This window comes from Siniperca chuatsi, linkage group LG24 (assembly GCF_020085105.1).
Source record: "Siniperca chuatsi isolate FFG_IHB_CAS linkage group LG24, ASM2008510v1, whole genome shotgun sequence".
Lineage (NCBI taxonomy): Eukaryota > Metazoa > Chordata > Actinopteri > Centrarchiformes > Sinipercidae > Siniperca > Siniperca chuatsi.
The window spans coordinates 13,562,635-13,573,138 of NC_058065.1; the positions used below are offsets into that span (position 1 = coordinate 13,562,635).

The window sequence follows — 10,504 nt, forward strand, 5'->3', positions numbered from 1 at the left end:
ACGTTATGTCTGGCGAAAAACAGTCAGTATTATCTAATTGAAATATACTGAATGATATAGATTACATTCACGAAGCAAATACCAATCTTTCTATTTCTCTAATAGCTCTTTACAAATTAAAATAAAATCCACACATGACAAAAAATATCAAGGTAGTCTGGCTAACATGTTGGCTAAAAGCTAGCTTGCCTTGCTAACGAAATGACAGAATATTTACAGACTTGAAAAGACTCGAAAGGCAATGTACAGCAACATCAAAATCGCAGTCAGGAAAAAGGGTCAACCCATTAAACTCAGGTTTGAACACAATTCTTGTAGCAGCTTTCTCAAAATTTCTCTCAAACATTTACAACATTTCCTGTGCGCTGTTCCAAATCTCTAATTAGCCCTTTTGAAGAGGAGCAGAACTTCAACACGTAACTCCCCCCAAGGTGTAATTTTTACATTTCTGTTTGTTTACGGATTGACAGAAGATACAGTGTCAAACCAGTGTTAATATATCACCTTTAGATGTGATGGTAGTTGTAATTTTGAACTTTGGAGAGTGAGGATAACGTTTCCCCATGCTTCTATGCTACCCCTTTCTGACGTCAGCTCCGTACTTAACGCACAGATAAGACAATATTGATCTTCTCATTTTGCTCTCAAAAAGACAGCAAAGTATATTTTCGAGTGTTAATCTAAGATAGCCAGGGGTCTCTAAATTTGTCCATTTATTTGAAAAACCAAAAATCCACCCCCCTTAAAAGCACCTTAATTTGAAATGCCCTTAATTAAAAAAAATAAGTACAATTTAAGGGTTACATGACTTTCCTCTTAATTGACACATTAATGTGAAATATTTGACAACCCTTTATTATTCTATCAAATGCTATTTTAAGGGGTTCTTAAAAGGAAAAAAATTAAACCCCTTAAAAACAACTTTAAAAAACCCTTAAATTTTGTAGGATTTAAGGGGTACATGACTTTGCCCATAATTTACACATTGATGCTGCTAATACTATATAATTGCAGAACAGGTCTTTTTTACAGTCCGTCTTCCAGACTCCAGCAGCTCCTACATATCTAACAGTTCTGAGGATCCATCAAAGTTCAGGGATTTAAGAAGAATATTGCAGTGTACTTCAGAATGGAGCGTACCGTCAAAACACACACACACACACACACACACACACACACACACACACACACACAAACACTTTCTATCAACATAAATCTGTAAAGAAATCAATAAAAGCTAAAAGGAAGTTTAGAAATCAAATTGTGTATATACATATATATCATTTATAATATGTGTATATATATAGATATATATAAGGCTCATACAGCTACCATGTTTGATATGTACTGAAGATCACAGTTCTCATACACAGTACATGTAATCACAGTTACAGATAGATCACCATATTCAGAATGCAGGTTTCATTCAAACATAAAGGCATTGTTGGAGAAGTGGTCACAGAGCACGGTAGAAATATTCTTTTTGCGTATCACTAATGATCAGGGCAGGGAAGGTTGTTTCCACTGATGGTTTCTAACAACTACATGGAACACTAGATATATTCTATTGCTCATGTGCTCTTTTTTCAGACAGTTTGCACTTTGTCTTATTTGCTCATGGGCAAACACGTGATAACATGTTTTAAAATGACTATACATAAACACTATGTGCATTTATGTTCAAAAATACAGCAAAAATATATTTAAGTATTTGATTGTGGCCAATTTTCTAAACATTTTGAACATAGTAAAAATCATCTAATTTCTGAATCATGCTTTAAGTTTTTGAAACATAATTCCCATAATTTGGGAAAACCTTTAAAAGTATTACCTATTAGCAGTTCCTGTTTGCAGCATACCCATGGATGTACATACAACTATCACTGGATTACTGTGATACTGAAGAAAACTTAAAAACGTCGACAAACGACGCGCAAGTTAAGGAGCGTCTTTTTCCTATGATGTCTAAGCGGATCTGTGGATTATTTGTGATGGACATCAGAGACTATATCCTCGTTTGAAAACCTCATTTAGATGAATATATAAGCATGTGTGTTGTAAATATACTTTTATGTACCTCGGTATTCACTAGTCACAGTCTGAATATATTACAACACTTTAAAGGAAAAATCCACCCTGACATAATTTCTTACACTTCAGGGGTTATTTTGTCAGTACCTATTAGGATTTATTTTTTGATGTATTCACTTATTTATTTCAGATTCAGTTAACAAGGTCCTCCATTTTTCAGAATGCCTTTAGAGTAGAAGAACCGGTACAACGGCCACCCAAAAAATAACCATTTCCATGGAAATATGAAAAGAACACTGTAACAACAAAATGCTCCCAGACATATTTTTTTGCACAAATAGCTGTTTTTAACAATAAAGTATTTCTGGGTGAACTTTTACTTTAATAGTTGCCTTTTACCTCAGGAAGTGTGTGATTATTAATCAACTGATTAGTCTTTTGTCCTGTGACTCATTGATAGTCCATTATTAATATCATGTGATCAGAGCAGCTTCTTTGATCCAGCACTTTCACAGTTGCGTCACCAACCCATGACCCAAACTCCACATATGCACCAGACAAACATATAAAAAACACTACAAAACTACTTAAAAAAGGCTCAGAGAGTCGGGTTAATAATAAAAAATAAAAGCACAGTAGAATTTGGCCTCATTGCTTTGCTTTGATTGTCTTGTGTTTGGCTTGCTAGTCAGGATTTGGAGATTTGGGGACAGAGAATTGGTGTTAGGAGAAGTCCCACACAGCCTCAGTGGTGTCGGTGGAGGTTGACGTTGAAGCATGGCAAGACAGGGTGGGGGGGCAGGATACTGGAGGGTCCTCGGGGCTGGTGAGCGGCACTGCTGGGTACATGAGGCTGAGGAAGGAGTCTCTGGTGTGCCTCTTCACCTGTCACAGAACAACACAACTCTGCTCAAACACTGGCACAACATAATGTAGTGTTATTTTTCAATGTCAGCTCTCACAGATTTCATTATATTGTATGTATTCTGACTAACCTGCTGTGTCGGAATTACGTGTTGAGGCTCGGTTGCGGAATAAACATGTCTGTAATCGGTTGTTGTAGTTATCATAATCTGGGAAAGTGAATTGACCCTTCTGATCCAGACCCTACTATATGGCACGAGAGTAGCCATTATTTGGTTGTCATGTATTTTAATAGTACAATATTGTGTTTGCTGAATATTGTATCTTTGTGTACACACAACGCAACTAAGAGTCTACAGCCATGCTAGCGGTTCTATGAGGCTGTACAGCATTGCTTTGAGGTAAATGTTAACACTAGCATGCTAACATGCAAATTTTTATCAGGTATAATGTTTACCATGTTCACCATCTTAGTTTAGCGAGTTAGCAGGCTAATATTTGATAATTAGCGCTAAACACAAAGTACAGCTGAGGCTGATGGGAATGTCAGTTTTGCAGGTATTTGGTTGTAAATCAAAGTATTGGACAAATTCAAATGAATGTGTGTCCAACATTTAATGGCAGTCTATCCAATAGTTGTGGAAGCATTTTATTTAAAACCACAAATGTCAACCTTATGATGGCGCTACAGAAAAAGTCAGGGGATCACTAAAGTCATTAGGATTCATCCTCTGGGGCCCATGACTGTTTGTACTAAATGTCATAGCAATCCAGCCAATGATTACTGAACATTTCAGGCTAGACCAAAGTAGTAGACCGACCAACAGACAAAGCCGACATAATGACACTGCCATCCATAGAGCCATTCCGCTAGCATGGCTAAAAAGACAGCAAAAACGTTGCTGCTATTTACTGCTATTCTTAGATTCATTGATGTTAGAATGACGTTTTGCTGTCACAGAACAGTACTTTTCCAGATGGCAAAAGCCTAGTGGAAGTTCACAAGGAAGTGATTTTAGATAAAAGAAATAAACAGAGCTCTACTGAGAGAAGCAGGCATCACAACTAGGAAACCCACCTGCTTGAAGAAGGCGTGGGTCAACAATGCAGATGCTGACGGTCTATGAAAGACAAAAACAGGACAAACACTCTGTCATTTGCATTAAGGAAATCATTGTTTGTACTGTACATGAATGGAATCATATCAGATCAATTGTCAAATGAAGCTAACTGGTCCTTTAATGTAACGACCTGCGCTCAGGCTGCTGCTGCAGACATAGCTGGACCAGGTTGTGCAGGGTGGCCGAGTGGTTTTTGGGTCCTGGGCTCTGAGGTCGGTCGGCAGGAGGAGCGGTGGCGCTGTGTGTCAGGCTTCCGGTGGCCACGCTCTCCCCGATGCCGGAGTCCACCCCGGACCGCGACACCTTCAGCCCCCCCAGCTCACCCAGCGGGAAGGGAGCCACGTCCAGCAGGCAGCAGTGGGAGCCGCGCAGCTTCTGAAGCAGCATCTGAACAGGAAGATTCAAACACTGACGCAAACTGTGGGTGAACCGATCCTTTGAAGCTAAACATGCAAATACATATTCTTCCTAACCAGTCTGGATGGAAGTGTTTTCATTACTTGAGTGGGAGGCATGTCCTGGAAAGGCACCCTGCCGCTGACCAGCTCACAAGCCACGATACCTAAACTGTAGATATCTGACTTCACTCCGTAACCGTGCAGGTCCTACTGAGGGCAACACCATGGGGAGAGGAGAGACAGAATACATTAGAATAAGGTACAAATAGGTACAATAGCTCCATTTAGAAATAATGCATCTCCAGCTTTGATTGGAGCAATATTAAAAAGGAGGAGATAAGGCACTTGTTCAATAGTCTAGTCTAGTTGAGTTAATACTCAGGAGAAGTGGAGCTCATGTCATATGGGAGTATCGGTCTTAAAACAGGAAGTCCTGACCTGTCGCAGTAGTTCAGGGCTGAGCCAGGGCAACAGGGCGGGGCTGTGGTGGGGCATGTCGAACACTGCCCTCATCCTCTTCCCCTCACGCATCATACTGTAAACACAGTGGAGCCCTGAGAGGTAGACACGCCCCTCTCCTGACAGCAGGATATGACTGGCCTTCACGCCCCTGACAGGAGAAAAGGAATATGTGGACACTGAGATTCAAATATTCGTATATTTTAAATACTTTTCCCCCCCATGTAATACAGATGTATCTTATAACGTCTCCTGTCTCCCACTGACCGGTGAACGTAGCCCATCCTGTGCAGGTATTCCAATGCTTTCAGCACACCGTACAGCAGGTACGCTATCAGGGATTCACTCATTCCATCTGGGAAATATGTTCTTAGTAAGGTGTCTGCAGAGCCTGCAGGCAAGAGGAGAGGGAAAAGAACAAGCTGAGCAGGTAATTCTCATGGAAAATCAGCAATGATTTATCTGAATTTTGAGGCAGTGGTGCAAATTGAGAGTGCAATCATTTCAGCCTGAGAAGGTTTTGTATAAAGAAATGCACTGATAAAGAATGTCAAAACCACTAAAGAGCTATTGTCCGTCAATATAAACAGCAAAATGTTTCATAATAACTGAGAGGTTAAGAGAGGATAATGCTAAATATTAAATCTAGGGATGCAATTAAGTATTAGTATTATTTTATTATTGATTAATCTATCAATTATTTCACTTATTTTCTCACTTAATTGATTCAACATTTTGTCAACAAAGTTTCAGAAAATAGTGAAAAATGCTCATAATAATTTTCCACGGCCCAAGGTGACGTCTTCAAATGTCTTGTTTTGTCTGACCAACAGTCCAGAACCCAAAGATATACAATTTACTATCATTGTAGAGGCTAAGACAACATTTTAAGCCACTGAGGTGCAGCGCCACGGATGACCTAATTGACGCGCTGATTACGAATCATCATCTGAGACAGACTCACATTTATTTCTCCTGTTGAAGTCGAACTATTTCCAATAATAAACAAACAAACAGTAACATACAGAACCACGAGTAACCACTGCAGCAACAAGTTGCCTCAGAGGTCAAAAAACTGTTTACCTTCCGGGCAGAACACCTGACCAGACAAAGATTGGTTCCTATTTATAGAACTGAGCTAATTAATCCAATGAGACCTGATGCACCATCCATAAACCTAATTATTCAATCAGTTATATTATGGCTCCTACAATCATGTACTACAAAGAAAAGTATGAAAATCCTCACATTTGAAAAGTTGGAATTAGAACAATTTCATTAAAACTGTAATTATTAAATTATCAAAATAGTCTCATGTAAATTTGATGGATTTTAGGGACAAAACAAAACAAAACGTTAGTGAGGTGTGGCAGTGGCTGACCATAGGCCATGAGCGGTGTGAGGACCCATAGCTGGCAGCAGGAGCTAAAAACCAGGCGAGAGGTCAGCAGGCTGGGGTGACGGAACAGCCTGGACAGCAGAACCTCGTTCTGGGGTTTGAGACACAATCGGACATAAACAAACATGGACGGAAAGCAGCTATTAGTTGATTGTGGGTTTACAGAAGCATGTCTGATACCCTCAAAAACTTAACTAACACTAAAATAAGCTTTGAAGAGAAGAACCACATGTACTCAGCAAAATGTCCTTTAAATAAACCCAACTCACCATGAGCTGCAGCAGCTCCTCCTCGGTGCACTCGTCCAGGTTGGTTTGTTTGACGGCCACCAGCTGGCCAGTAGGGATGTGGCGTGCCATGTTCACTTGGCTCAGGTTATTGAAGCCCCTCCCTGTGATACAGAGAATTGACTTGAAGTGAAATCTTTCTGCATTTACAGTTGTTTTGAAAGATTCGGGTGGGAAATCAGGTGCAATTTCCACTCTTTGCAATTGTCTTGACCGCTGAAATGGTCGGACTCAAGCGTGTGTTGTGGTGTTCTCACCCAGCTCAGACAGTAGCTGGTAGTGGGCTGGCTCGGCTGACAGCCCTGTGATGTCATCGCCACCTGCTGGCCCTTGCAGAGTGTATTCAGAACCGTCACAGCTCTGCACACACACATACACCCCACGCACATATATTAGGCATTTATCTTGAAGGTAACACAGAATGGAAAATAAAAGCAACTCAGCAAGGTAATTCAGCAAATAGACATGATTCAGTATGTCATATAGGTAACTCAAACACGTACACATGTGCAGCCACTTTAAATGTGCATTATCTATGACCTTCATCAAACTCTGTTAATGACCAGTAGGAACTGAATCTATATTGACAGAACCAGAAGACAGCATCCTTGTTCACATGCTGTGGTACAGGTCTCAATCATTTCCAAAAAAAAAAAAAAAAAGGAAAAACAAAGAGCTGAGAAATTAAAATTTTGACCTGATGATGGCGCTAGATGAAAAGCTAAGGAATCGCCAAAGTTATTAGGATGTCATGGAAATCTGTCCAATAGTTGTTTTAGATATTTCAGGAGGGACCAAAGTGGTGGAGTGACTGGCGTCAACAAATATTCACAATGCCGATTGCAACTGCAATACTCTATAACATAGCCACAATTAGATTATATTAGCAGTTTTGTTCAGCCCAACTTCCACCTGTCTTTTTTTCCGTTGAACTGATACAAACAAGAAAGTCACATATTCAGAGTACAGACAAGTAAGCTAATCAATTACAGGAGATATCCAACAGAAATATTTAGTGAAGAGGTAAAACAGCGCCAAGGAAAATACTGAAATAATATTAAATATGCTTGCTGCTGGTTTGGACCACCATCACTAAGCAGCTGAAATTGTGAGTAGGCAGGGTGGGGGTAGATTACATTTAACACAAAAAGCAGGAGACAAAATAAATCTCTAACTGAAAAAAACACTCTTTAGTTACTGGTAATAACATCAGCCATACATAGCCTTTTCAGTTATATTCTAATCATTTTGTGCTATGGTACTGGAAAAATGTCACTAGTAATGCTTCTTACACAATAACCAATTTTGTGGTGGTGAGGTAATGTGTGAGGGGACAATGGCCACCAAAGGGAGGGAGAGGGGGATGCTTGCAGTTGTAGTGATGCAGACAGATTTTTGGGACAGTGTGTCTTATTCTCTTTCAGCATCAGACAGTTGCAGAAGTTTTGGATGCAGCTTTAAAACACACCAGCTGAATGTGTTTTATTGGTTTTATCCATACTGTCTGTATTATCAGGGGAAAATGACCTTACACACATGAATAATTATTAAATATGAAGTACTGGATTAAGAATAATTATATCATTGCTTGCCTATATAAAACAGGCAAACTTTTTGGTGAAATCTTGCAAATAAAGTTTTTATGTGGAATAAAAATGACTCCTGATGATGTCATAGTGATGTCATCTGGGTTATCTTGACTTGGGCTTGAGACTTTGTTACAAATTCATTACAAAAACACCTGTGTTATAAACTGGGAGACATGGTCATTCACCAGGCATAATTAAAAAAAAATGAATTAGTTGCATTATGGGAACTGTAGTATCTACTGTTTTGGGAGCTTGACCCATACTAAGGACTTAAAATCAGGATAGCTTGGCCTCTGTCGCACCAATTTTGACCACTCTTGTTCTAATCTGTCTCTTACGTTACCAATAGCTTTATCAGCTGCAATGTTATTCCAATAGTTACTGTCTTTAAGGCAAGGGTTAAGCAGCTCCAGATATGATAAATGAATAGTGATGAAATGATGGAAGAGCATCACTGTGACGCCTGTCTCCATGCTGACAGCGTCTTGGCTACTGACCAGGAACTGGTGGCTGATGTCCTCATAGCGCTCCTCTATGTCCAAGGGCTGGACCTGAGCGTGGGAGATGCAGGAACAGTCCTGGTGAAGGGGAGGGGGGGGGAAGCACAGGTGAGACATGCCCTACAGGACAAGGAAGAGTGGAGAAGAAACATGGAGCTGCCTTGGGGACCTTGGGAGGGTCAGAGATGTGGCAAGCATCGGGGAAATGGGCTGTGAAGGCACTTACAGAGCATCTTATCGGAAGTGATGTGTGGAGAGAGAATTAGAGTGATGGTAACAGGCAACAAAGAGGCAGCTGACTGACTGATGTGTCCCAACAGAGCAAGATAAGAGCTGCATACATAATTAGATGTGAGGGATGCACAGATAGCCAATATTAATATCTAATATTTTCCTTTCTATATATATATATATATATATATATATATATATATATATATATATATATATAAAGGGTTTACACTTTTGAGACAAGCTTTCTAAAGACTATTTGACAGCTCATGTAACTCAGAAAAATGCTAATTTGATAAACTGATATCTGACAAATATATTGGTGCATCCTATCTGGAAGCCCCTAATTTTTAATACTCTTGAAAGACTGATTGAATTTGCCATATCCCACCGGAGGCATCAGCATGAGCAACTGATTCGTGACTATACATCTACTCGGTAACAATACAACGGCACGCCGCACGCACGGAGGCACAAAGGAAAATCCATGCAGCGTGATAATCTTACCAAGAAAGACATGGAGTCCTTTTGGCGATGGTAAAATCAGAGGCTTTGGCATTCATCCGCTCACAGGCCGCAGGAGACCGACCGCGGTGGAGGGAGACAGGACGATGAAGCGCAGCAGTGTAATGTGAGACAAACGGTGAATCCTCCACTAAGCAGCCAGCATCCATCCAACCTCAACCATGCATCCATCCGTCTGCAGCTTACCTGGCTGCATCAGCTGATCTAGAGATCTGAGGAAATGATGTGAAATTCACCAGCGGTGATCCCCGTCCAGTCGAGTCAGTGGCGTTGACATCGGAAGAAGGAAAATTGTGAATGAAGCCTGGAACACAGTGTTTGGTTATAGGGCTGCACGCTCCCAATAAGCAGTAAATATTATTTTTTAATCAGTTGTCTGTGTCTATGAAGTACTCAAAAGAGGTCATGTTGGTGGGCAATAAGGCTTCGTTTGTTGATTACGATCCAAAAATGAATCATTTCGCAATGCAATTATCAAATTCAATTCCACTTCAAGGTTAGATTAACTGCAGCCATTTTAGTTTAATCAGACGACGACTATAATTCAAACCGACGGTTAATGTCGTCAGTTAATGACTATTAGCAAACATATGGGCCAATTATCTCATGCTGTATAACACTGTTTTATTACACGTTGATTTGTAACTCTGTGAAGAAAGAAAATACGGGACAGGCTACACAAAAACAATAATACGCATCCTGTTGGTCTCCCCTTTCGGTAGCTAGACTTACTAATGTAGATTTATTTGCATGGTTCAAGCATTGAGCTAACGTTAGCTCAGTTAAACAATGGGTCTTATATTTATTGTATTTATCTGAAGTACCCTGTAATGAAAATAAGCTGCTTACCTTCTCCCCTCTACAGCAGTTCTAGCGCTTCGACGTAAACAAGTTAAAAATACAGAGAGCCTGATATCCTACACGACGTTTTGTCTATAAAGTTCATATTATTTCATTTTGTGTCCAAATTATACGGGGTGTGCAAAAAGTATCGAATTTTACTGTCAATATCGAACCGCATAACATCCCAGGGCGAAAATATATTCTTTTGACAGGACTTTTAATTTGACACAGATAATTGGCGCGTGATAAAAACGTCA

At 40.0% G+C, this 10,504-nt stretch overlaps 1 protein-coding gene across 5 annotated transcripts; it reads right to left on the reverse strand.

The window, feature by feature from the left end:
* Positions 1-834: 834 nt before the first annotated feature.
* On the reverse strand, positions 835-10,463 carry stradb (STE20 related adaptor beta). 5 transcript variants are annotated; one of them, XM_044188180.1, is made up of 12 exons: positions 10,254-10,463; positions 9,387-9,708; positions 8,646-8,726; positions 6,817-6,919; positions 6,542-6,663; positions 6,255-6,363; positions 5,141-5,264; positions 4,853-5,024; positions 4,490-4,621; positions 4,147-4,403; positions 3,974-4,016; positions 835-2,916 (listed from the first exon to the last, which is right to left on the reverse strand). In XM_044188180.1, the coding sequence occupies exons 2-12, from the start codon at positions 9,396-9,398 to the stop codon at positions 2,755-2,757; spliced, it is 1,317 nt and encodes a 438-aa protein (XP_044044115.1). In that variant the 5' UTR covers positions 9,399-9,708; positions 10,254-10,463; the 3' UTR covers positions 835-2,754. The 5 variants fall into 5 exon arrangements, with proteins under 5 accessions (XP_044044115.1, XP_044044118.1, XP_044044117.1 ...); XM_044188183.1 differs by having other exon boundaries at positions 9,591-9,708; positions 10,254-10,462; XM_044188182.1 differs by having other exon boundaries at positions 4,517-4,621; positions 10,254-10,462.
* Positions 10,464-10,504: the final 41 nt, after the last annotated feature.